We start from the raw sequence: 27,675 nt of genomic DNA, 5'->3' as shown, positions 1-27,675 counted from the left end.
AGCAACAGCAAAGCACGCAGGGCACTTGCCTTGCACATGGCAGACCCAACTTTTGTCCATATGGCCTCCTGGGCACTGCCAGGAATAACACCTGAGTATCACCAGGTGTGGTCCCCAAATCCCAAGATAAATAGAAGACTTCAAGGGAGAGATTTGGGAACCCGCTCATCACCCTATGTTTGGGAACCCCCTTAACACCCTATGTGTGTGTGGGGGTAGGGACCGAGGGTGATGAGATGCACCCCCAGCCTGCCACACACCAGGTGCTACTTGCACGGGTGCTACCCGCTGCACACACAGTCCTCCCAGAGCCTGAAAGCCCTGCCCAGCTCCCCCGGCCCCCAGCTTCATCCCAGCCCTACTGGTTTAAATATCTCTTTATTGATCGGAAACTCGGCCAGCAGTGGGCAGGAACCCCCGAGATCAGGAACCGAGATGCCGCTGCTTTGCTTTTCCATCCGGGTGGAGAGGCCAGAGAGGGCCTGCGGAGACTCCAGAAGCCCCCAGAGTCGGGCAGGGGGTGGGGAGAGCGAACGTGTGGTGCTCCGGCCTGGGTGGGGGGGAGAGCAACCACCAGCAGCCCTCCGACTCCCCTCCGCATCAGTTTCCAGAGCCCGGGAGGGTCCCGCGCCAGGCAGCGGTCCCGGCTGGCGCGCGGGCGGCGGCGGCGGCGGCGGGCGCGGTCACAGGCAGAGGCTGAGCTCCTTGCGCACGCGGCAGCGGTGGCACTGCACCACGCAGCACCAGTGGAAGCGGCACAGGCAGTTCTCCTCGAGCTGCACGCTCTCCTGGCGGTGGCCGCGGCCGCAGCACAGCAGGTCACAGCCGCTGAGGTCCGGGGCGCTGCTGTTGCAGGCGCGGCCGCGCGTGCCGGGCGAGCCGGTGCGCCGGTTGGGGGCACAGAAGTCGGGCGAGTCGGCGGCGTAGAGCAGGTCGGCGCGGCCCGGCGGCTTGAGGGAGCGCACGGCGGGCAGCAGCGCCCGGCCGTCGTTGGTGCCCATGACGCGCGACGCGCCGTGGAAGCGCTCGAGGAGCCGCGCGCCCACCTCGCGGAACGGGGGCAGCTTCTGCCAGCAGGTGCGCAGCGCGCAGGAGCCGGACAGCCCGTGGCACTTGCACTCCGTGCGCGTGTGGCTCCGGACCGCCTGCGGGGTGGGGGGCCGAGGGCAAGAGAGGGGGGCGCGGTGAGGGTGGACAGGAGGAGGAGGGCTGGGGGCGCAGGAGATCAGGGGAGCTCAAGGGGCAGAGAGGGGAGGGGGGAAGACAGGATGGAGGAGGAAGAAAATTGGGGCGTCCTTGTCCCTCTGGGCACACAGAAGGTAGCATAGATCCCGGACCCAAAGCCAGGGAGGGCACGGGCGAACAGCAGGGGAAGGAGGTGTGAGGCTCTTTTCCAGGGTGGGGTGTCCCCTGTCCTGCCAACAGAGACCCCCCCTTTTTTTTTTGCTTTTTGGGTCACACCCGGCGATGCACAGGGGTTACTCCTGGCTCTGCACTCAGGAATTACCTCTGGCAGTGCTCAGGGGACCATATGGGATGCTGGGAATCGAACCAGGGTTGGCCGCATGCAAGGCGCCCTACCCGCTGTGCTATCACTCCAGCCTCTCCCCCCTCTTTCTTAACCCTCAGGGCGGGCAAGCCAGGTCTGTTGGGGGCCCTCCCAGCTCTGACAGCAGGGGGGCCTGTCCCCATAGAGCTCTTTGGGCCCCTCTCCTGTGACCAAAACCCCAGAGGGCAAAGTGTGTGTGTGTGTGTGTGTGTGTGTGTGTGTGTGTGTGTGTGTCCCCGTTCCTAGACGACCCTGGGGCTGAGACATGAGGCCATTAGTCTAGGCCTTTCCCAGGGGGACTCGGGGGTCCCTGTAGCAGGGGGCAGGGACACACCCCCACTAGCCATTTGGGGGTGAGAGGGTTCAGGAGCTCAGATGTGGGTGCCCACTTCATAGACCCCCTTTCTTCCCTTACCCCCCTCCTGGGAATGGGAGTTTGGGAGCTTTCTCATTGCAGAGGGAAGGGGGGGGGTGGCTGCTGGGGTTCTGGGTGCTACTGGCCGCCAGCAGGCAAGGGGCCATGCACTCACAGTTCTCTGCCTGCCCAGCACCCATTCCACCCTTTCCCGGCTCCCCTCACCCCTGCAGCCTCCCCTGCCCTCACAGCCTTCCTCTAGCCCAGATCCTGTCCTGTCTTTCAGTCCCTACCACTTTATGTTTGTGTGGGGGCCACACCCAGCGGTGCTCAGGGCTCACTCCTGCCTCCGCACCCAGGGGTTACTCCTGGCAGGGTTCAGGGGGCCTAGGGGGTGCTGGGGGACCAAACCTGGGTCAGCCGCGTGCAAGGCAAGCGTCCGACCCACGGTACTAGTGCTCTGGCTCCAACCCCCACTGCTTTAAACAACAAAATAGGGACCTTCCAGGGACACTCAGAGGCACGAGGACTAGACAGGAGCACAGGTGGGGTCAGGGATCGAACTCAGGGCCTCGAGCAGGCCAGGCTCATGCTCTTCCTCGTGTCCTGTCTCCGCAGCCCTGACCCCTGCCTTGGTCTCCCTTCTTCGCCCATCCCTGGCAGCACAGCCCACCTGCTCTCCCCGCTGGGGTCTCTAAAGGCCTCGAGTCTTCCTGCCCAGGCCCTTCCACACCCACAGCCCCGTCACCCCCACCAAGCATCTGCCACGCTGGCTCCCACACATGTCCGCACCTACCGCACTTGTCATTGCACACACATGTGTTAACACACACCCATGAGCATTAACACACGCCCACACACATCAACACAGACCCACAAATAGTAATACGCACCACATGTATTATCACACCTACATATTAACATACAACCATAGAGCACCACACATAACATGCACCAATATATGTCCACATACATTAACATATGTCCTCAAATATTAACACATACATATTAATATATGCCTATATGTATCAACATATGCCTGCATGCCAAACACCATATACACGAACATATACACACATTAACATACGTCCATGTATGCAATCAAAGTGAAAGTAAAGTGAAATTTATTAGTTACACAGGCGGGGGGGGCTTAGGGTGGGGGGGCTAGGGGCGTGGGGGGGTTAGGGGTGTGAGGGGTGGGGTGGAGCTATACTGGGATTCTTGGTGGTGGAATATGAGCACTGGTGAAGGGATGGGTATTCGAGCATTGTATAACTGAGATTTAAACCTGAAAACTTTGTAACTTTCCACATGGTGACTCAATAAAAAATTTTAAAAAAAAAATGAAAATGAAAAAAAAAAACATACGTCCATATACACCAGCATGTGTCCACAAATATTAACATGCCCACATTTAACATGTGCCTATGTGTCCACATGTATTAATATATATCCACATACAGCTACATATACTTTCATTTAGTCACATGCCCACATATCAACACATGTTATACATTAACATGCATTAACATGTACCCACATGTTTTAACATGAGGTCACATGTTAACTTGCCTACACATATTAACACTTGTCTCTATTAATGTGTCCACATAGTTTTGCAGGTATTAACATGCTAACACATATCAATGTATGTCTACAAAGCATCATTCCTACCCTCATTTCCTAACACACTCCTGACAGCATGCTCCAAAATCTCACACACACTCACATACTTATACATACATACACTCACATACATTCACATACACTCCACACTCACGCATATACTTACATGCACATACTTACACTCACACTCTCACACTCACATGCTTACTCTCACACACTCACACGCCCAAATATACACTCCACACAATCTCACATACACTCACACTCACAGACCCACATAATTACACCCACACTCACATACACTCACATACTAACACACAGACTTACACTCACACTCTTATGCACACTCACACACTCACATTATCACACACAATCGTAAACACATGCACACATTCATTCACACACTCATAAACACTCCCACGCACTTATACATACTGACTCACGCTCCCCCACAAACACACTCACAGCTCGCACTTACACACCACAGACACTCATTCACACACACTCACAGACATACACTCCCCCATAAACTCCCACACTCACAGACAGCACACGCACACACGGAGATACACTCCCATATAAACTCACACATGTATGCTCTGGCACACACCCGGACACACACTGACACACACATACACTGACACACATGCTACCCCCCCACACACACTGACATATACACTGACACACACACACAGAGACACATATACACTGAGACACACACTGACACACACTGACCTACACACACTGACACATGTCCTCTGACACACGCACACACGGACACACACGCAGGCACGCACACTCCGCCCCTACTCACCAGCCTGCCGGCCTCGTTGTTGTGCAGCTGCACCAGCGCTCGGATGTCCCCGTGTCCCCTCTTGTGCTGTGCGTCCATGAACAGCCTCGACTTCTCGTCCCCGAAGTCCACGTCGTCGCCGCAGCCGCCCCACTCCCAGGCCGCGCTACCCTCGGGGGGCCCGGAGAGGTCAGGCAGGCCGGGGGGCCGGGGGGCCCGCCCGGGGGGCGCCCGGCAGCCGCACTGCAGCAGCTCGCCCATGGAACAGGCCTGCGTGACCGCGTGGCTGGCCCCCGCCGCCGTGATGGCGAACACGAAGGCCGTCTCGCGGATATCTGCGGGGGCAGGGCAGCGGGTCAGCCCGACTCCCACCCCGAGGGCCTGGGAAGCCTCCCCTCAGGGTGGACCCCCCCACCCCCCCACACACACACTGACCCTGCTGCAGGATGCGCCCGAAGGCCTTGCTGTGGCTCGAGCAGTTCCAGCGGCGGAAGCGGAACTGGAACTGACACTCTCGAACCCCGAGCCGGGCGCCCCGGGCTAGCTCTGCCACCACTTCCGGCTCTGTTTGGCACAGCTCGGCCTGCCGCCCCGCCAGCCGCCGGGCCTTCCTGCAGATGCTGGTGGGGTCCATGACCAAAGGGCTGCCCACGGCCCTGGGAAGCAAAGGCAAGCAGGTCAGGGGTCACCGTGGAGTGGGGGAGGCGGGGGCTGGCCCCCTCCCCCCCTGCCCGCCACAGGCCCTGCAGCTGGCCCGGCTGTGTTCTCTGACTGCCCCCATCTGTGTCACCTCTGAACTAGATTCTGGACTGAAAGCTGCCGTGGACCCTGGGGAGGGTCCTCGCCTTCACACGCGGCTGTTATTCTTAGGGGGGGACGCCCCAGTCCCACTCCCCCGAGCTCTTCCTTCTGCCCCTCCCAGGAGTGCCCCCAGGGACACAGGGACCCTCTCAGGGGGCCTGGTGTTGAAAGACCCCCGGGGGGCCGGAGAGAAAGTGCAGTGGGTAGGGCCCTTGACCTGCACGCAGCCGGCAGAGTTTGATCCCCGGCACCCCGTGGGGGGTCTTTCGACTGATGCTGCGGGTGCGTCCTCCCCTGCCATGTTCTCAGAGACCCTCACTCAGCGCTGGAGTCCGAGCCCACAGTTGCCTCCAAGGCACAGCCCCGAGCACCACCTTCCCGACCGTCCACGCGCCTCTCTCGTCCTTCGGCAATAAATCCCAGGGTGTTGACTCGGGGTGAAGACCCCTGTCAGCAGGCGCGAATTCCACAGGCCTGGCCCCAAATCCGGCCGAGGAGGAAACGGTCAGGAGCAAGACCGAAAGGGAGGGCAGCCGCAGGAAGGACAGTGCAGAGGCGCTGGGCTTGGCGATACAAGACTCCATGGGGAGGGCCAGAGCGACAAGGGGGGTGGCACTTGCCTTGCATGCAGTCGACATGGGTTCGATCCCCGGCACCCCATATGGTTCCCTCGCCCACCAGGAGTGACCCCTGAGTGCAGGAGCCAGCCCTGAGCACGGCTGGAGGCGGCCCCAAGGCAAACCAAAAAGACCCCGTCGGGGAAGTCGTGCGCACTGAGAAACCCGCCCGCGCCCAGCCTCCTCCCCGCCTCTGCGTTCCCACCGAGCAGCCCCACCAAGGGTTGGCACCCGGGGTCACCTCCCGGTGGGACCACCTCAGTCCAACGCTCTGATTGGAGCGTTCAGGGTGCCGAGGGGAGCACGCGGAGCTGGGGAGGGTCAGCGGGGGGGGGGCATACGGGGCAGAGAACACGGGGAGGGCGTGGTGGACGGCACCTCCTCGGTTGCGGGGCATCGCCACTCGCTGGGCCTGCACCCGCCACACTCCCGCCCTCGACCCAGAGATGACGGGTCTGCCTGCAGGGAGGGGGTCAGGGCTGCACGTACCCAGGGCCCAGCAGCCAACGGGCAAGAGGAGGCTACAGGGAGGTGTGTGGGCCCAGGCGCACACAAACACACACACACACACAGAGTGAACACACCCCCACACACAAACACACACAACACTCACCCATAGACACACATGCCCATACATGCCACCCACCCAGCCACCCCCACATACAGCCATCATATACATGCACAATGCAAACACCACACACATACACACCATATTCACATATGACACACCCCGTGCACGCACAAAACACACCACATATACATCACATAGCTAGACACATGTACACCACACACACACACACACACACACACACGACACTCACCTATAGACACACATGCCCATACATGCCATTCACCCAGGGACCACACAAACGCATACAGCCATCATATACATGCACCATGCAAACACCACACTATACACACTGTATTCACACATGACACACCCCACACACGCACAAAACACACCACATATACATCATCACATAGCTAGACACCGGCATGCTACATAGACACACCACACGTACACCACACACATACCCGTAGCCACACACACATACACATCACACACCCACCAGATAAACTGCACACAGCCACACATGATACATAACACACACATCACACACACACACCACACAAGTACACATACATCACACACACCCCCAGTCCCTGCCAGTCCCTGTCCTGGTGCTGAGCTAAGGTTCTCTGGGCGTGACGAGACTTAGATTCCAGGCCTCCTTCCTCCTGGCCCAGGCCCGGTCAGCTCTGCACTGCGACTGCGGCTGGGTGGGCACAGCCCACCCTAAAGATGGTCGGAGCAGGGCTGGAGCAATAGCACAGCGGGTAGGGTGTTTGCCTTGCACGCGGCCAACCCGGGTTCGATTCCCAGCATCCCATAGGGTCCCCTGAGCACCGCCAGGGGTGATTCCTGAATGCATGAGCCAACCCCTGAGCATTGCTGGGTGCGACCCAAAAAGAAAAAAAAAAAAGATGGTCGGAGCAGTGGGGAGCGGGTGGAAGTGGGGCTCAGGGTGGGGGTATCCCACCTGGCTCCCAGTGAGCCCCCCGAGTTGGTGAGTGTCCCCCACCCCTCGTCCACTCCTCATGGCATGGGGCCAGCTGAGACGCAAGTCTGCGGCCGTGCACCCCAGAGGGGCTCTGGCCTTCTTGTCTCACTGGGAGGTGTCCAGGCACCTGACTTCACCCCAATTTTATTTTCAGTTCTTTTTTTTTTTTCTTTTTGGGTCACACCTGGCGATGCACAGGGGTTACTCCTGGCTCTGCACTCAGGAAGAATTACTCCTGGCGGTGCTCAGGGGACCATAAGGGATGCTGGAATCGAACCCGGGTCGGCCGCGTGCAAGGCAAACGCCCTACCCGCTGTGCTATCGCTCCAGCCCCCTCAGTTCTGCTTTTTGCAGGGATCACGTCTGGGGGTTGCTTGGGGGACCGTGTGGTACCAGGTACTGAACCTGGGCCTCCGGCACTCGAAGATGTACCCCAGCTCTCCCCGCAAGTTTTTTTTTAGGGGGGAGTGTTGCCACACCCAGCGATGTTCAGGGCTTACTCCTGGCTCTGCACTCAGGAATTACTGCTGGCGGTGTCCAGGGGGCCCGAGGGGACACTGGGGATCAAAGCTGGGACGGCCACGTGCAAGGCAAACGCCCTCCCCGCTGTCCTCTGACCCCAGCCCCACGTCCTTCCTGTTTTCATCACGAACACTTGCAGGCCCCAGAGGACTCACAGGAGACGGCTGTGAGCGTGACCTGCTTCACGCGGGGAGAAGGCACCCCAGGGCGAAGGCCTTCGGGCACGCGGTCCTTGGCTGCTTGATGGCGCCATGGAGGGAGGAGACCCTCGGGTTTCGCAGGCCTGGGGCATCAATCCTGGGCTTGGCTGGCGTCCACTCTCTCCGGCCACCTGCACGGCCAGCTTCACCTGGGGGTGAGGGGGGGGCTCCGCGAGCCGGCCCTCCCTCGCTCTGCCGCTCCGCTCCGGCTGCTCCCGCCCGCCCCCTCCCTTCTCCCCCAAGGCTGCCCGGCTTATCTCCCCAAGGCTACTCCCCGCAGGAAGGCAGAAGCGGATGGGGCACATGGGGGGACCAGCACGGACCCCTTGGCCTTGCCTGCTTCTCAGGGGAATAGATAGAGATAGGAGAGGAATCGGGGGCGGGGGGGGGGGGCGGCAGGGGAGGGGTGGAGCTGACCCTCGGTGGGGGTGAGGGTCTGGCTCCCCAGCTGGCCGGCTGCCTGGGAATGAGGCTTGTTTACCAGCTGGCCAGGAGAAGGGATGGGCAGGAGGAACCCCCAGGGACCGGCTTGCTCCCTGCCCGCCCCTCCCGGCTGCCTTCCTCAATCGCAGCCAAGTCTGGAGGGGTGTGGTGGGGAGCGGGGGTCAGACACTGCAGGCTCGCTTCCCCCCTCCTGCCCGCGCCCCCCCTCCCAGGGGCCGGGGCCAGGGGAGCTGAGCTCTCTGGGCAATTCAGTGTCCTCTCTCCTCTCCTGAACTCTGTCCTGGGAGGAGAGACTGAGATCAAAATTCCCCAGCAGCTGGGGGCTAGAGCGATAGCACAGCGGGTAGGGCATTTGCCTTGCACGAGGCCGACCCGGGTTCGATTCCCAGCATCCCATAGGGTCCCCTGAGCACCACCAGGAGTGATTCCTGAGTGCAGAGCCAGGAGTAACCCCTGTACATCGCCGAGTGTGACCCAAAAAGAAAAAAAAAAAAGAGCAGAAACTCTGAAAGGTTTAGGAGTCAGTGGGAGAGGTGGGGAGGGGGGGGGGTCAGAGCATATTCTAGAATGTGTGAGACTCTGAGTCCCAGCCCTTGTTCTGCATGTTCCCCCAGAGCCCTGGGAGGCATCCCCTCTCCCCTGAGCACTGCAGGGCCGAGCACCAAGCCATCTAGAGCACTGCCCGGAGTGACCTGGAGTCCCTCCAAGCTGCTCTAGGGAGACCCCACAGAATCCACAGTTAAATGCTCTCTCGGGCTCTGGGCCAAGACTGGCAAGGGCCGGCTCAGAAAAGTTACCCCCCCCTTTAGGAGCACCTGAACCTGGGGTGCCGGACCCCCCAGGGGTGGAAGGATGTAGGGATGAGGTCAGGGTCCATGACCCGTTCCACCGCAGCAGGGCTCCTCACGGTCTGTGTGGACACAGGAAGGGCACGAGCCAGTCCTGGCTGGTGCCACCATCTCCTTCCCTGGGGGGAGCACTGTGAGCCGACTGGGGTGACCTCAGGGGCCCCCTATTTCTCCTGGCACTTCCTATGGCTCTCACCAGATCTGGGGAATAGATCTGCTCCACCCGTCCAGGATTCAGAGGCCAAAGAAAGGCCAGGGACTGACCATCTGCTATCCCTCACATACAACACAGGGTGGGGGTAGAGGGAGAAGTGGGGAGACTGACCCTGGCCACTCAGTAAAGGGACCCCCATGGCAGGAAAGCTGGACACACCTTTCCAGCTCCAAGGAGCCGGGAGAAAGTGGCCCCAGGGGTCAGAAGGACATGGGGACCTTGCTGCCTTGTCCACACTGTCCTGGTGGGCTGTGAGCCCTGAGCCCGTCCAGCAACCCCCCGAGCTCCTGGGCCCCGAGTCACCCCGCGTCTGCCCCTGCAGCCATCCAGACCTCACTTGGCTTCTCTCCAGTTCACAGAGTCTGTCTTCCAGGCACCTGCAGCCCTGGGCCGGTGCTCCCACCCCTCACTGACCCTCTGGGACCTCCCATGACTCATCGGGGGATGGAGGTGAAGGGGGTCTTCTTGAGCCACAAAACGATTCTGAGATGTTTATTTATTTATTTATTTATTTGGTTTTTGGGTCACACCTGGTGATGCTCAGGGGTTACTCCTGGCTCTGCACTCAGGAATTACTCCTGGCGGTGCTCGGGGGACCATATGGGTTGCTGGGAATTGAACCCGGGTCGGCTGTGTGCAAGGCAAACGCCCTCCCCGCTGTGCTATCGCTCCAGCTCCCTCTGTGATGTTTATTCCTTTTTTTTTTTTTAATAATTGAAGAGAGGGGTCCCAGAGTGATCAGACAGAAGATAGGGCGTCCACCTTGCACGTGGCCGACTTGGGTCAATCCCCAGCATCCCATAAGGTCCCCCAACACCGCCAGGAATAAGCCATGAGCATTGTAGGGTGCAACACCCCCTACCCCCCCAAAAAAAATCCAATTTTTAAAAATAAAGTAAAATTGGGGAGGGGGGTGGGCCATGCCTGGTAGTTCTTGGGGCTTGCTGTTAACTCCGTGCTGGATCATAGCTGGGGTGCTCTGGGGAACCCCAAGTCCGAGAACCATACGAGGTGCCAGAGATCAAGCTGGAGTCGGCCCCATGCCTTGACTCAGGGGCTGGTCCTGGCTCTGTGCTCGGGGGTTCCCCCCCCCCCGGCAGGGTCCCTAAGCAGTGCCAGGGATCGAACCCAAGGGCTGGCTACATGCAAAGCATGTGCCTAAAGTCCAGAACCACCTCTACAGCCCCTGTCATGTTTTTTGGTGTTTCTGTTGATTTTTCTTTATTATTATTAATTTTTTGGTTGGGGGCGTTGCTTTTGAGCCTCACCTAGTGGTGCCCAAAGTCACTCTCAGCAGTGCTCAGAGGACCCTATGGTGCAAGGGATCGAACCCAGGTCTCCAACACACGAAGAATGAGCTCCAGCTCCCGGGCCGGATCCTTGGCCCAAGGTTCTCTTGTCTAAAATCTGCCACTAGATAGAAAATCCTTTTCATTTATTTTTATTTTTTATTTTTTCCTTTTCAGAAAATCCTTTTTAGCAGCGCCAGGAATCCAACTCAGGGCACTAGACACTCAGGGTGAGCACTCGACTGCTGAGCCACGTGCTGACCCTTCCAGCAGACACTTTATTATTGCCAAGGTCGAAGGGTCTGGGCCATGCCTGGCAGTGCTCAGAGCTTACTCCAGACTCCGAGTTCTGGGGGTCACTTCTGATGGTACTCGGGGGATGAAACCAATGGTGTCTTAACCTCTGTGTGGCCCCCCTGGTCCCCAGTAGAACACTCTTTATTTTTTTTTCTTTTTTTTTTTCTTTTTGGGTCACACCCAGCGATGCTCAGGGGTTACTCCTGGCTTTGCACTCAGGAATTACTCCTGGCGGTGCTTGGGGGACCATATGGGATGCCGGGGATCGAACCCGGGTCGGCCGCGTGCAAGGCAAACGCCCTACCCGCTGTGCTATCGCTCCGGCCCCACACTCTTTATTTTTTAAAAAAATATATTTTATTGAGGTACTGTAGGCTGGAGCGATAGCACAGCGGTTGGGCTTTCGCCTTTCACGCGGCCGACCCGTGTTCGATTCCTCTGCCCCTCTCGGAGAGCCAGGCAAGCTACAGAGAGTATCACGCCCACACGGCAGAGCCTGGCAAGCTACCCATGGTGTTTTGGATATGCCAAAAACAGTAACAATAAGTCTCTCAATGAGAGACGTTACTGGTGCCCGCTCGAACAAATCGATGAGCAACGGGATGACAGTGACAGTGACAGTGACTGTAATTTACAAAGTGATTCATAGCACCCAACTTTACAATCAGCCATGATCTAATTCTGTGTGCACAGTTTTCAACCCCATCCCCAGTATCAGACGGCTCCCGCTTGGGCTAGGGGGCCCTATGGGGACTGCAAGGAAAACCCCTATCACTCTGGCTCCCGAAAACTCTTGAAAGACACAGATCTGGGGCTGGAGCGACAGCACATCAGGTAGGGCGTTTGCCTTGCATGCAACCCACCCAGGTTCAATTCCCAACATCCCATATGGTCCCCCGAGCACCACCAGGAGTAATTCCTGAGTGCAGAGCCAGGAGTAACCCCTGTGCATCGCCGGGTGTGTCCCAAAAAAGCAAAAAAAAAAAAAAATTAAAAACTGAAAATAAATAAAGACAAAGATCTCCTAAGGCAGCACCCCAGCTCTGGCCAGACGGGGGCTGCAGATCCTGGCTGTGCCCTGGGCTCGCTCTGGGATGGTCTGGAGCCTGTGCCCTGTGTCTGCTGAAACCCTTCCCCAACCCCCGCCCACCCCGCCCCCGCGCTGGGCCGCACCCCTCCGTCACTCTGTCCAGTGGGCTTTTCTTCCCACCCCGGCTCTTCTCTGAACCTGCGCGGCCAGCAGCCCGTGCCCCCACCCTTGACCTCTCAGCCTGGGTCTCTGCACCCCCTCAGTGCGCGCCCCAGGCCGAGCCCCTGGACCCTGCCCCTCCGCAGTCAGTCACGTGGGTCAAGGGGGTCACAGACTCTCCCGCCGCCTTCCCCTTTGCCCAGGGTCCCCTAAGCAGAGCCCCCCCTCTATTTCCCGACTCTCCTCCCCCAGGGGCCCCCACCTGCCAGCCAGCCAGCAGAGGGAGCCCTGAGTCCCGGGGCGGGGGGCGGGGGGGTGGGGTGGGGGCTGCATGGGGGGGTGGGGGAGGTGGGTGGTGGAGAAGGGGCAGAAAAATGCTGCTTGACGGCTGTGGCGGCCGGGCCCGGGCCTGTGCCCGCCCGCCCGCCCGTCCGGTCCTGCTCGCTCTAACTCGGTAATTACCGCTCCCCTCCCCCCGTCGCCGCCCCCACCCCCACCGCCACATCAAAGCCCCGGGATGCCCCAGCTCCATTAACCCCTGCCTCCCCGCCGCCGCCCCTCCCCCGCTCCGCGGCGAGAGGCCGGAGCCGCCCCCTCCCACCCGCCTTCGCTCTACCTGAGGTCTGTCTGTCTGTCTGTGCGGGACAGGGCCGGAGATGGACACGCGTTTCCCCGACTCCGGGGAGGCCCCCCCCACCCCGCTTCCCCGAGGAGGCAGCCAGGTGCCAGCGATCTGCCCCGAGCTGGTCTGGGGTGGGCGTGCAGGGGGTCTGCAGAAGGGCCGGCCCCCTGCACACAAGACAGGCCGACAGGCCGCAGGACAGGGGGACGCCCGGCTTCCTCATTCTGGGTGGCGTGGGGTCAAGGCGGGCTCAAGTGGCAGGGGGCCTGGGCGGGTGAGGGGAGAAGCCAGCGCCGAGCCAGGTGGAAAGGAGGAAGGGCCCTGCGACCCTTCCCTCGCTGCCCTTCCTCTGCCCAGGGCACAGGCTAGAGGGCGCTCTCCGCCCTGCCCGTCCGGCCCAGGGCCAGGCTCCCTCCCTGCTGGCCGGGCGCCCGCTGCCAGCCCGCCCGCCCTTCCTCGCTCATCCCCCCCCCATCAAAGTCCACATTCTAGAGCCCCCCTCGCTGGGGCCTGGTGATCAAGCCTCCCCCTGACCCCCCTCTGATGCCCCCGCCGCTATTCTGGCTTCGGAGGAGCCCCCCCCAGGAAATGTCAGCGTGCCAGATTCTGGGGGCTCGGGGCATGCTCTGGCCTGGACTCAGCTCCTCTCGCCCCTGCCCTTTTCTGCTCACAGCCTCATTGTCTCTCTCAGGGGAGGCTGCCAAGACCGGAGGCCTGGGGTGGGGGGCACGGCACGGACAGCCCACCCCACCCGGCTCCCATCCCACCCTGAGCTGGGAGGGTGCCCGCAGCGGCACTGCCCAGGAAGGGTCAGAGAGGCCCCGGAGACAGACAAGAGGGAGAAGGAAGAGTAGGGGGGAGGGGGAGATGCAGGTCCCAGCTGGAAATTCTGGGAGCCCCTCAGGAGCTGGGGTCCCTTCCCTGTCCCCCTGGAAGTTGAGGGGGGGGGTCTTGCCATGACGCTGACCTGGGTCTCTGGTTCCTATTTCCTAAGGGAGGTGGGGAGGGTCAAAAGGCAAGAGGAGGTGGGGGCGGGGAGGGGACGGAGGGGAGGGGGCCGGTCTCTTTCATAGAAAATATGAAACAGAAAGAGGAAGCGAGAAGGGCACTGCTCTGGCCATTCTGTGAGAGCGAGCTATTTTCTACACCCTCTGATTGAAGGTATAAATAAAGATGGGTCAGACAGTGAGAAGCATTTGCTGGGGGGTGGGGGGACACTGCAGGGAGGATGAGCAGGGGCAAGGGGGAGCCCGCTGGTGACCAGGAGGAGCCTCTCTCTCTCTCCGTCTCTCTGCCTCTGTCTGTTTCTCTATTTCTCTGTCTCTCTGTCTCTTTCACTGTCTGTCTCTGTCTGTCTGTCTTTCTCTCTATCTCTATCTCTGTCTCTCTGTCTCTGTTTCTGTCTGTCTCTATCTCTATCTCTGTCTGTCTCTTTCTCTGTCTCGGTCTGACTGTCTCTCTCTGTCTCTGTCTCTATCTCTGCTTCTGTCCGGAGACTGGGCTGGGGGCTGGGGCAGAGCCTACGATGGCCTGGAGGCGAGAGACTGGACAAGATGACCTCAGGAGAGCCTGGCCCTTGTCCTGGAATCTGGGATTCTGCGATTCACCAAGATAGGGCTGCAGACAGATGGACGGGAGGCTGGAGGCCAGCTCAGAGCCTCGCACGGCGGGGAGGCTGGAGGCTGGAGGCTGGGAAGGTAGGAGGGACCCTTCTCTGGAACCTAGAGCCAGGGCTCTGGAGCCTGGGCCCCTCCTTGCGTGGGGCCCCCTCTGCTCGGGGGCGGGGGATGGGGGGTGGGTGCCGCAGGTTTCCTGCCCTCCAGGGAGCCCAGGGTTGGGCTGCATTCTCGGGGAGGCAGGGAGGAGAGCGCCGCCAGCAGCAGTTCCTAGAGATCCAGGAAGCCGCAGCAGCCTCCAGTTGCTCAAGACTCCAGGGGAGTGATGGAAGGGGAGGGCAGGAGGGGGAGGGACCGAGGGGGAGGGCAGGACCTTCAGGACACCTGGGCGGCTGGACCCGGACTCAGCCCAAAACCTGATCTTGGAGGGCCCAAGGGGCACATCCCAGGAAGGACTCGGGGCTCACTTCAAAGGGCGGCCGTGTCCGAGGGAGGAGAGAGGGGAGTGGGCGCCTTATCACCCCGCGCCTCACTCTTCACCCAGCCCGCCCCGCAGCTGCGGCCATGAAGGCCTCTGTGTTCCCCCACACCTGCCCTCCTCTCCCCGCCCCTCCTCCTCCCTGCTTCCAGGTCTCCCAGGGACCAGACCCCTCTCCCCTCTGGCCGTGCCCCCACCCAGTGCCGTGGGGCCCCAACAAAAGAACCCACACAGGTCTGGACCTCCGCAAGGAGAATCGACCAATTCAGCCACCAAACTGGCCCCCCCACCCTGCTAGCCTCAGGGGCCCTGGAGACAAAGACTCAGCCTGGGGAATAGGGAAGGGAGATCCCAGAGCAGATAACTGTGCTCGGAGGGAAGAAAATGTGGTTACTGGCATGGTTGCCCAATGCATGGGTGCTGGGAGAACCCACGGGAGACAGAGTAAGTGGCGTTTCTTATGCCTTTATCTGGGGGGAGAGGCATACCTGGAAATGCTCTGGGACTGCTTCTAGAGGGGAGGGAGGGGATCAAACCCTGGCCCCGCTCACCCTCTGAGCTCTCTCTCCAACCCCAGAAGTGGCCTTTGAACTGGAAGGATGAGAACAAATCCGACCAAAGGGAAGAGAGGGAGGGAAGACAATGAGCAAATGAAGAAACTCATCTTCATTCCCTGTAAATGGGCACAGTGGGCTCCAGGCAGGAGTCTAGGGTTTGATCCCTGGCACCCTAAATACCCCTTGAGCAATCCCTGAGCACAGAACCAGGAGTAGCCCCCGAGCATGATTTGATGAGGCCCCAAAATTTAAACAGAAAGAAAGCAGGTGAAGTTTTGTTGGGGAACAAGAGAACCATCCCTTTACAAGGGCTTACTGACTTGGGATCCTAGCTTAAAAATTCTAACGCAATCCCCCTTTTGCCGAGGGCACTTCTAGACCCAAGAATTTGAAATTTGAAGGAACAAAACCGACACATGAGAACTTCCAGATCATCTACTCCCAGATCTGCCAGGTAGGACACAGTCTGCCTTAAAAGAGTTGAGAAATTGGGAGGAGAAATGATTTGTCCAAGGTCACCCAAGTTAACCCCAGACTGGGATTGGATCTCAGGTGCGTCTACTTCATAGATTCTACAGCAGGATAAACCAGGATCCAAGGAAGCATGTTCCCTAGCCAATACCCGCGTTGTCCTCGACTTGCCCCCTCCCTGGCTCTCTCCGGCTTCACAGGAGAGATCCCGCCAGCAGCACCCGGGATCCCGGTGTCCCGGGAAGAGAGGGCTCTGCCCCCAGCACCCCTCCTTCCAAATCCCGGGAGGAGCAGAGGGTAGACGGTCTAGCCAATGACACGGCGATATGCAAATAAACACAACCCTGCCTTCTTAGGATTGGCTGGTGCATCAGCGGTATTTTGTCCAAGTCCCTCCTCTCTGAACACCCAACTATTCCGGGCGGGTCTTTGCAGCCCAGGAGGCTGCGAAGGAGAAGGGAAAAGTCTCCCGTATCCCCATCTCCCAGCTGGGCACCCACTCTCCCAAGCCTCAGTCCCACTTCCCAAGCCGCAGAGTTCCTGCAACCTTAGCTGCCCTAGGTTTCTGCTCCGGCTAGGGCCAGATCCAGGAAGCCAGATCTGGAAACACATCCTCAACCCCCGGCGGGTCAGGCCTGCGTCTCTTCCCAAAGGGACCCTCCCTGGTCCTCAGTGACCTCCTGAGCCGCACCTTTACCCCTCCATGACATCACGGCCCTACATCTGGGAGGGCTTGGGGCCCTTTTCTGGACCTTCTCTTTTCTTTCTTTCTTTCCTTGGGGGAGGAGAAAGCAGAGGGAAAGCCGGAGGTCTGCCTCAGTTTCCTCTTTACATCTCCCTGCCCTCTACCACCGCCCGCTCTGAGAGAGGCTCGAGGAAAGAGGCTGGAGAGCGGGTGGGCAAAGTGTAGTAGGAGCTGCCTGACCCCGCACCTGAGCCTTCTGCCTTGTTCCTTTCCCTCCCCGCAAGCCGGGTCCCCCAGCCCTGAATCCAGGACCCACCTAGCACCTTCTTCTCTTTCTCCTTTTTTATTCCCCCCACTTCCAGAGCTCTCTCTCTGCCCATCCTTCGCCCCGGGTCCCACTCATCGGGCAATTCCTAGGTGCGCTCGCTCGCGCTCGGGTACCCCCGGGGAGCGCGCGTACCACAGGCGGTGCGGCGGGGCGCGGGGCTGGCAGGAGTGCCCAGGCGGAGGCGGGCCCAAGGGGCGGCACGCGTCTCCCCCGCACCTCGCGCAGCCCCGCGGCGCGCCAGCGGCGGGGGCGCGGCGGGGAGCCCCGGGGGGGGGCGGGTCGCGAGGGTTTGGGGTGGTTTTAAATTTTTTTTTCGGCTCCCCCCACCCCCCCCACCCGGAGAACCTCGTGGGCGCAGCACTCACCACCACAGCCCGCCGACGTGCGCCGGACACAGGAGCAGCAGCAGCAGCAGCCCGAGGCGGGAGGGTGCGGGCGGCAGCATCGTGAGCGCGGGGGCCGGCGGGGCGCGCGGGAGCCGGGGCGTCAGCGCGAGCGCGGCGCTCGGCCGGCGGCGGGGGGGCCCATCCCGGGCGCGCGGAGGGCGCGGCGGAGGCGGGGAGCCGACGGGGTAGCCAGCGCCTGTGTCTCCTGCAGAGCCCGCTCGGGAGAAGAAATCAGAGCCGGGGGCGGGGGTGGGAGGGGAGCGGGCGGGGGCGAGGGGGGAGACCGGGGAGGAGGCTGGGGGGCGGAGAGGGGGGGGCGACCGTTGCGACAGTCAGGCGGCGGGACTCGCGGAAGGGAGCCGTGCGCCCCGGGGCGGCGGGCGCGGAGCGGCGCGGAGGGCGGGAGCCGGGGCCCGGGGCGGGGCCGGGGCGCGCTCAGGGTTGCGGGACCCGCCCGCTTCCCGCGGCCCTGGGAGCCCCCCCCACCCCATCCCCGGCCACCTCCGGGAGGGGACGGAGGGTTGGAGAAGGGGGTAGGGGGAGAAGGAAGAGGAGCTGTGGAATGGGGGCCGGGCTGGAAGAGAGACGGTTGACAGGTTTGTTGACTGTAAAGAGAGAAAACTTCCAAGGAATGAGGGAGTTTGGGGTGGTGGGGGCGGACGGTGCGGAGGGCGATGCTGGAGAGGGACCCCCTCCCCAGAGGAAGCCTGCCTGGGGCGCTGGGTGCTCGGGCGTGGGGATGCCAAAGCCCTGATGGGTCGCGCGGCGAGTCCCCCCCTCTCGCCCCGACTCCGCCTCGGCGCCTCGTCTCTCCGTTTGCCTACTGAAGGGAGGAAGCCTGCCTCGGGCCCCCCACTCTCGCTCCCCGGCCTCCCCGCCTCTTCCAGCCCGAGTGGGCGGGAGGGGCGTGCGGAGGGGAGGCTAGCGGGCAGCAGGAACCCCTGGACGGCTCGCCCGCCGCCCGCCGCCCGCCGGGGTGCGGAGCGCAGCGCCCCCGCCGCCGCCGCTGCCTCTGCCCGTGCGCCTTTTCAAGGGTCCGCGTATGTCCGCGGGTCCCCGAGCTTGGCCCGGGGCAGAAGGGGTGGGAGAGCCAGCTGCAGGTGAGGTGGCGTTTATCTGATTTTCTAATGCCACAAAAATGTCTTTGATGCCCCTGGCCCCCTCCCCACGACAGTGGGGGGGGGAGATCAAAGGCCCCCGCGGAGGAGGGACAGCTCCATTCATCACGCCAAGCGCTGGCAGCAGCCGAGGCTGCAGTCTGACCCCCCCCAACTCTGGCCAGCATGCTCCCGGGGTGCCGAGGGACAGGTGGTACTGACATTCCACAGCAAGCGCCAGCCTTCCCCAGGCCACCTTCTAGAAGGGCCCTCCACCTTTTAAGGGTGGCCTGTGTGAGAACTGATGGGGACCCTCTGAGGCCGCTCAGCAGGGAGTTCAGGTGCAAATAGGCAACCTCAGGTAGTGGGTGGGAGAGAGAGTCAAAAGGACAAGGCACTTGCCTGCCTTGCAGGCTGTGACCCCCCCGCTGGGTCCCAAACCCCCCCCCCCAGCCCTGCCAGGAGTGAGCCCTGAGCACAGAGCCAGGAGGAAGCCCTGAGCACCACCAGGGATGGCCGCCAAAGCAAAACAGAAATCTCCAGGTGGGTTGGAACGGGGACAGCCTGGGCTTGGGTGACGAGGCTGCTGCCTGGGACATCAGCATGGTTGAAGAGAAGGGCTGGTCACGAGAACCCCGCATTGTGGGGACAAGTGGATCCAGCAGGTGGCCCAGAGCTGCAACTACAGCTGCCTGGCCCCCCGCAGGAAGCAGAGCTGAGATGGGAAGGATGGCCAGGGGAGGAAATAAACAGCCTTGCCGGAATGGACTGGAGCAATAGAACAGTGAGGGGGTGCGTGTCTGGCACACTACTGTCCTGGGTTCCTCCTGCCATCCCATACAGTTCCCCCGTGCGCCACCAGGAGTAACTCCTGAGTACAGAGCCAGGAGTAAGCCCTGAGCGTCGCCAGGTGTGACCCCCAAACCCCCCCTACAAAAAAAGGAAGAAGAAGAAGAAGAAGAAGAAGAAGAAGAAGAAGAAGAAGAAGAAGAAGAAGAAGAAGAAGAAGAAGAAGAAGAAGAAGAAGAAGAAGAAGAAGAAGAAGAAGAAGAAGAAGGAGAAGGAGAAACAGAGGAGGGAGGAGGAGGAAGAGGAAGAAGAAGAGGAGGAGGAAGAGGAAGAAGAAGAGGAGGAGGAAGAGGAAGAAGAAGAAGAAGAAGAGGAGGAGGAGGAAGAAGAAGAAGAAGAAGAAGAAGAAGAAGAAGAAGAAGAAGAAGAAGAAGAAGAAGAAGAAGAAGAAGGAGAAGTAGAAGGAGAAGGAGAAGAAGAAGAAGAAGAAGAAGAAGAAGAAGAAGAAGAGAAGAAGAAGATGATGATGATGATGAAAAGAAACAGCCTTGGCACACAGCTCTGCTGCATCAGCCTGAGGCCTTATTTAGGCCAGAGTTGGGGGTGCAGCTGGGGTAATCTAGACAAAGGGAAGAGACTGTGGGGGAGCCCGGGAGGGCCTGAGCAAGAGAGATAGTGGGGGGGGGCGGTATGGCCCAAGGACCTCCCTCTTCCAGTTTGTCCCTTTAATAGCTTCCAGATGCCACGCAAGCCTCCCCCCACTCCCGCACCTCCCCATGTTGCGTGCATTTGCTGGGCACTGCTGACTCTGCGCCCCCCCCCCACCCCCCACACACAGGCCCTGCACACAGACCCAGGCTGGGCCTGAGCTCAGGCCAGATGGTGCCCACTGGGTAGCTGGACAGCCCCAAGGCTCCCCCCGGGGGTGCAGGTGGGCAGTCACCCATCCCCTGGGAACCCCTGCCTGGGTTTGGGCCCTGCCCCCACCCGCTACTGTTATTGCAGATTATGAAATGTTCTCCCCTATCCCGCATTCTTCTCCGAGGCAAGAATTTTAATGTATTTGTCTTTGTCATCAGGGGACCAGGGTTCTGGGACCGCCCTGCCTCCGCCTGAGCAGGGAGCGCCCCGAATCTAGGCCCTGCGGCCTCTGGACCCCAGGCTCTCTGCCGTTACCAGCCCCCTCCCCATGCCAGCCCGGCCCTCATCCCCTCCCTCCTAAGACACAGTCTCCGTGGGGTGGATAAAAATGATGTTATTGAAACAACAGGATTGGGAGCAGTGGCAGGGAGCGTGAGCAGCCCGGGAAACTGGGGCGCTTGCCAAGAAGCCTGCTCCCCCGCAGGCGGCCTTCTGCCCCCACCCCCACCTTTCCGACAAACACACACAGATGGCCCCGCCCTCCCGCAGGCTTCTCTCCGGCCAGATCCTGCAGAATGTCCACCGCGAGGCCATGGCGGCTCATTCCAGATGCGGGTGGGGGGGCTCGCGGCACCCACCAGGACTGCAGGATGGGGCTGGGTGACCGGAATGGGGGACCCTACGCCTCCCAAAACCCCCGCTGCCCGAGGCCTCTGCCCACTCCCTTTGGCCTCTCGGTCTGTGCCCTCCTACAGCTGGCACCTGGGCAGGGGCCACAGCAGGGGCTGTGCCCCACACGGCCCCGACCCCCCACGCTCCAGGCCTGCATCCACCACGTCACCCTCGAGACTCCCGGAGAGACGCGCAGGGCCAGGAGACAGAGGGAGAGCCAGGCGTGGGCATGCGCGTGCGTGCACACATGGTCACACACGGTCACTCACATGGTCACACAAGGATCACATGCACATGGTCACACAGTCACACGGTCACACACACAGGAGCACACGCAGACAGTCACATGCACATGGTCACACACAGGATCACACGCAGATGGTCACACACACAGGAGCACACGCAGACAGTCACACGCACATGGTCACACACAGGATCACACGCAGATGGTCACATGGTCACATGCACACACCATCATGCAGCATCATAGCATCACATGTTCACACTCATACATGGCTACATGGTCACAGGTACATAGTCGCGCACACATGGTTACACACGGTCATATGCACATGGTCACACACATGCGCCATCAAGCAGCATCACATGCAGAGGGTCACATGCATTTGGTCACACAGAATCGTACTCATGTCACACACATGGTCACGTGCATGTGATCACACAGTCACACACTATCTTATGACAATGTCATGATGCACTTTGTCACACACACAACCCCACTGTCACACATGGTCACATGCACAGACACACAGTCACAGTCACACACAGGATCACTTGCAGACAGTCACACATATATGGTCACACAAAAGATCACACACAGATAGTCACACACACATGGTCACACATAGGATCACACACAGACGTTCACAGAGTCACATGCATGGTTACATGCATGCTGTTACACTCACACATGGTCATCTGATCACACCTGATCACACGGACACTGTCACACACATGGTCATACACATACAGTCACACCCAGGGTCACACACCCAGGGTCACATACACTGTCACATGATCACAGCTGCTCACATGCACACTGTCACATACATGGTCATACACATACAGTCACACACAGGGTCACACGCACAGGCTCATGCACCTGGTCTCACACACATGGTCACACATGCACGTGGTCACACACAGGGTCACATGTACATGGTTCCTTGCACACTGTCATACTCAGGGCACACACACACTGTCACACCCATGCCCAGTGTGGCCTGGCTTCCAGGTAAGCCCACAGAAGTGATGGGGGTCCCCTGGCCCCCTCACCCACAGGCCCAGCTGGTCACGCAGACAGCAGCTCTGGCCTCCCGGGGCCCGCCCGCACCCGCCTGCCAGCTCCCCGCCGCCTGGGCAGGGACACATGCAGGAAGGGCCCGGGCCACCCTGCGCCAGTCTCTGTCCTCTGGTCCCACCCGGCCCCCACTCTGCCTGAGAAGCCGTGAAGGCCACTTCTCAGCTGGGGGGGCGTCCGCTGGAGGCGGGCGGGCGGGAAGGAGGGGCGGCGGGGAGGCAGCTGGAGGTAGATAACATCAGAAGGGCCCCGGGCGAGGCAGGTCCTCGTCCTGCGCAGGGTTGTCTCCCAGCGCCCTCTTCCCCGCTCCTGTAAATCACTTTCCCCGCTTTGTTTCTGGAACACTGGAGCTGCAGGAGCCCAGGAATTTGGGCCTGTGACCCTTCCCCTCCCTCCCTCCCTGCTTCCCTCACCTCCCTCCCCAGCCCCGGAGGGTGGGGACTGAGAACTGGAGAATTCCTGGGGGGGCCTGGCCCCCAGGAGACCCAGAGGAAAGCCGGCTCTCTAGGGGGCCGTGGGCAGAGGCAGAAAGCAGCGAGGGGGCCGGACTCCCCGGGCCGGGCCAGGACAGCTCGCCTCGGTCCAGCGGACCCAGTGTCCGGAGCCTGTTCCCGGTTCCAGCACAGCCTTCCTTCCCAGCGGGAGACCCCCAGCCTGGCTCCCCGATGGGCCAGCCCCTCTTACCCTGCCTGGCTGGCCGAGTCCCCCGGGTCTTTGTCCAGGGAACACCCCCTGCCCTCCCCACACCCATTCCCCAGGGAGCCCACCTGCCTCTCATCTCCCATGTGACCCCCATGAGTGCTCTCCACCTCCCAATCACCACATCTGCCACCAGGAGAAAGAAGGGGGCTCTGACATGGGGGAGGGGCCAAGGCTGAGAGTAAGGCAAAAGCTGGGGAACATTTGTTTCCACTTAGTTCAAACCCATGGACCCCGGAGGGGTGTGGCTGGACCCCTATTTTACGTAGCCGGTCCTGACCCAGCCTGGCTCCTCCTGGGGGCCCTTGACGTGGCCTCAGGAGTTCCGGGAGGGCATCTCTCCACTCTTGCCACTGCTCACCCCGCCCTGCTCTTCAGCCCATCTCTGATGGCTGGTTGCATGGGCTTTGTTTTGGGGCCACCCCTGGCTGTGCTCGGGGCTTACTCCTGGTGGCCTTGGGGCACGGGGTCCGGACCATATGAGATGCCCAGATGGAACCGGGATTGGCCGTGTGCGAGGCAAGAGCCCTACCTGCTGTGCTAAGGGGCAGCATCCCCCCAGCAACCTCAGTCCCCCAATTGTGGGTGCCTACCGTGCACCAGAGGCCAGGACCCAGCTAGAGAGTGGGGAAGGCCGGTGAGCAGAAGCACCTCACACTCATCTTCGTGCCTCCAGCAAGGGCACCTGGGCACGGAGGGACCCGGGAGGGGCTGCGGGCAGAAGGGGGTGAGGGGCACTAGTTAAGATGGGAAGGGAGGACAAAGCTTCTGGAGGAAGGAGCTCCAGGGAGGCCTGGATGTGAGATAGGAGTAGCCCCTGAGCAACGGTGCGTGTTCCCCCCGCCCCTCGCGCCCCAAATAGGGAGCACTACAAGACGATAAGGCAGTGACGGACGTTTGCCATTCTATTTTGCAAGTAAGGAAGAAGGAGAGCGGGACAGAACGGGAGCTCTGAACACGAAGCTGCACAGATGGGTTTGAAAGCCGGCCGGGCCAAGCCCAGCAGAGGGCTGGTAGCGGGGGGACATGCTTGGATGACAAGGAGAATTCGTGGCTGCTCCCCATCTAAGTCAGGAGCAATGAGGGGGGTGGGAGGCAGCTCACGTGGTGGGGCTGGGGCCAAGGAGGGGGTCCCGGCTACATCTCCTCAGTGCCTGGGCTCAGGGGCGCCCAGCTGTGCACTTAGTTGTTCTCGGGCTGCTTCCGCATTCCTCGCCTTCACCACCAGAGGGGGTTGTAGGAAAGCAACGAGGAAGCTCTGAAAGCCCCAAGTCTGGTGAGGGTCCAGGCCAGTCTCCTCGCCAGTTGGGAGATGGTGGCTCTGGTCATTGCCTGAAAAGGGACCCAGTGATCGAGGGGGAGTTCCTGGCCCAGCCCCAAAGCCTGCCCTCCTCGTGCCATCTCCTCATTCTGCTCATCTGGCTTTGGTCCCCAGCAAAAAACTCACTGTGAGAGACCTCACATCCAGATGGAAGGATGGATGGAAAGATGGATGAATGGATGGATGGGTTAGTGGATGGATGGATGGATGGATGGATGGATGGATGGACGGATGGAAGAAAGATGGATGGATACATGCATGAATGGAAGGATGGATGGATGGATGAATGAATGGATAGAAGGGCAGAAAGATGGATGTGTGCATGCATGTATGGAAGGATGGATGTATGGTGCATGAATAGATTGGTGGATGGATGGACAGATGGATGGATGAGTCAGTCTATCCAATTCCCAGCAATAGGCCCTTGGGCCTTTTGGGATATACAGTCTGGAAAGCTGCTTGTGTGTGTGTCTACTTGCCCTTGGTTTGTGTGGGGCCCTACTGGTGTGAGCCACGGGCCTGACAGGCCCTGAAGTTGGAGAGCAAGAAACATGCCAGGCAGGACGAGGCAGGCTCTGTGAGCACGCACCTCCTCGCTGAAGCCAGCTCTCTGGAACCCTGTGTTCCCCTTCCCCGTTCCTCCTCGGGCCTGCCAACTCCTGCAGCCCCACTGGTAGTGCCCAGGACTAACAACAACCCAAAAAAGTTCACCTGAGCGACAGCACCGAGGTTAAATAGCTTGCCTCACACACGGCTGATAGAGGTTCAATCCCTGGCACTGCCTACGGTCCCCCAAGCATCTACAAGTGTAACCCCTGACCACCAAGCCACAGTAAGCCCTGAGCACCACCAAAATAAAAGCAAAAGCAAATATAAGTTAGTCTACTATCAGATAGACCCATAAGTCCCAATTAAGCGTGAATCCAGAGTCACTAGTGACGGGGAGCAGAAGGCTTAGGGTCCTGGGGCCAGGGAAATGGTACAGCGGGGAGGGCATTTGCCCTGCACACGGCCAACCCAGGTTCGATCCCCGGCATCCCATACGGCCCCCTGAGCACTGCCAGGAGTGAGTCCTGAGTGCAGAGCCAGGAGGAACCCCTGGGCACCACTGGGTGTGGCCCCCAAACAAACAAACAAAAAGATTCAGGATCCTTATACCGAGCGTTGGCTCTGGAGACACCCAGGAAACAAAGCTTGTGCAATGACTTCCAGAAAGTTTTCCAAGGTGCTGCCGGCTGGCGTGCAACAGATTATTCTGCACTGAGATGGCTCAGGGTCTCCTCCAAGAGGCACACGGCCCTGAGGGAAGAGCGGCCAGCAGGCCAGCAGGGTCACCAGCCCCAGTGCCAGGGAAAAGAGAGTGCACTCGTGCCCGTAAAGCCATCTGCCGTCCCCCTCCCACCCTGTCGAGCCCCCACAGAACTGCGTCTTCTGAGTTCAGGTGGGAACTGGGGGCTCTAGGGTTGGCCGAAGGATTTCTTATCCCCAGTCCAGGGGTCCCGCACCCTCTCCCACGCTCTTTCAGGAAGCTTAAGCAAAGGGTGACAGCGCCATCTCCTGGCGACATGAGACACTGCTCCTTAAGAGAACACGGTTGATGTTCTCCAAAACCTGCAAGGTGAAAAGGAGAACCGTAGAAGACTACCAAAGTGGATATTTCTTTACCGTTTCAAGCTTTGTTAATGTTAATAAATGTATCTAATTGATGCGTTAGTAACGGTTTTCCCATTTCCTTGGGTATGTTTCTTTGAACCCTCTGAACACACACACACACACACATACACACATGTACATATATACTTATTTTACAATGCGTAGGTTTATTCTGTGATAATTAAGAGGTTTTTTTTTGCTTGGTTTGTTTTTGTTTTTAGGTCACACTTGGCGATGCTCAGGAATCACTCCTGGCTCTACATTCAGGAATCATTCCTGGCGGTCCTCGGCGGGACCATATGGGATTCAGGGAACTGAGCCCAGGTCAGGTATGTACAAAGCAAGCGCCCTACCCACTGCACTATCTCACCAGCCCCAAGAGATCTGTTTTGTTTGTTTTATCTGGGGGCCACACCCAGCGGTGCTCAGGGCTGACTCCTGACCCTACACTCAGGGGTCACTCCTGAGGGGGTTTGGGGAACCATATCGGGTGCTGAGAGTCAAACCCGGATTGACTGTATGCAAAGCAAGCACCCATACCCGTACTTATACTATCACTCTCACTTTCAGAAATAACTTCTGAAGCATATTTGGAAGGGAGTGAAGGATTTCAGTTCATGCTCAGAACTTCCTGAGGTAGGTATTTTTTCCAAATTGCATTTTAGGGTAGCGCCATCTTCTCGTACCACGAGAGCTAAGTGGAGGAAGAAGCGAACGCATAGGCTGAAGCGCAGAAGAAGACAGACGAGGCAGAGGCCCAAGGAAACTGTGAGCTGGTGCCCCGTGGAGGCCGCAGGAGCAGATGCATAGCATGGCAGAGGCCCAGGACGTTGGCAGAAACTACTAACACACGTGTTCTCCTGAAGTCATCTCACTGGATCGGGACATTTCATTGCTGCCACCATCTTTGAGAGACAGACCCTCCAATCCAGTCCCCTTCCAGTCCTTTGCCGTCAACCTAACATCCTGGACGAATTATGGCTTCTTTTTTTTTCTCTTTTGGTCACACCCAGCAATGTACAGGGGTTACTCCTAGTTCGTGCACTCAGTAATTACTCCTGGTGGTGCTCAGGGAACCATATGGGATGCTGGGAATTGAACCTGGGTCGACCGAGTGCAAGGCAAATGCGCTACCCACTGTGCTATCTCTCCAGCCCCGAGTTATGTTCTTGACTGGCTGAATATAACATATGCACAGCAAATCATCCATTCTGTCTTGGCTGAAGATTTCTTTTTAAATTGAATTTTAGGTAAAACGGTTAGAGTAGGGTCTGGAGATAGCACAGTGGGTAGGGCATTTGCCTTGCATGCGGCCAACCTGGGTTCGATTCATAGCATCCCATATGGTCCCCTAAGCACTGCCACAAGTAATTCCTGAGTGCAGAGCCAGGAGTAACCCCTGTGCATTGCTGGATGTTACCCAAAAAATAAGCAAAATAAAACCCACCCCCAAAATGGTTAGAGTAGTGATAGATTTCACTATATGACCTGTTGCATGTCACTGCAGCCCCACCAAAGTGCCCACGACTGACCCCATCCCCACCCCCCGCCCATTGTCCACAGTGTCACTTCTAGACTGCCTCTGCCTTCCCCAACTCCCACTCCACTCAGTAATTTCAGTTTTGTGCTCAAAAGCCAAGGCCTGTCAGCCACCAATACTGTCTATTCTTTCCATTTGTTTCTCTATCTACCTCAGATAAGTGATAGTATCTGGTGTTTGTCCTTGTCCCCCCGACTCCTACCCCCGACTTACTGTGTAGGTGACACGCTCCAGTTTCACCCAAATTTTATTTTTTTTATTTTTTATTTTTAT

At 59.5% G+C, this 27,675-nt stretch overlaps 1 protein-coding gene and 1 long non-coding RNA gene across 3 annotated transcripts; one reads left to right on the top strand and one right to left on the bottom strand.

Moving 5' to 3' along the window:
* Positions 1-371: 371 nt before the first annotated feature.
* WNT6 (Wnt family member 6) lies at positions 372-17,590 on the bottom strand. The gene is made up of 4 exons (XM_055123199.1): positions 17,429-17,590; positions 4,759-4,979; positions 4,345-4,658; positions 372-1,145 (listed from the first exon to the last, which is right to left on the bottom strand). Exons 1-4 carry the CDS (start codon positions 17,506-17,508, stop codon positions 684-686), a joined length of 1,077 nt encoding a protein of 358 aa, XP_054979174.1. The 5' UTR covers positions 17,509-17,590; the 3' UTR covers positions 372-683.
* Positions 14,335-27,113, top strand: LOC129400105 (uncharacterized). 2 transcript variants are annotated; one of them, XR_008627433.1, is made up of 4 exons: positions 14,335-14,625; positions 15,958-16,033; positions 26,084-26,191; positions 26,528-27,113. It is a non-coding gene; the product is annotated as an uncharacterized LOC129400105 (long non-coding RNA). The 2 variants fall into 2 exon arrangements; XR_008627432.1 differs by lacking the exons at positions 26,084-26,191; positions 26,528-27,113 and adding an exon at positions 16,132-16,352.
* Positions 27,114-27,675: the final 562 nt, after the last annotated feature.

This window comes from Sorex araneus, chromosome X (assembly GCF_027595985.1).
Source record: "Sorex araneus isolate mSorAra2 chromosome X, mSorAra2.pri, whole genome shotgun sequence".
In the NCBI taxonomy this organism is placed as follows: Eukaryota; Metazoa; Chordata; class Mammalia; order Eulipotyphla; family Soricidae; genus Sorex; species Sorex araneus.
Note: the sequence above shows the minus strand (reverse complement) of the source record. Positions and strands in the feature narration are given on the sequence as shown.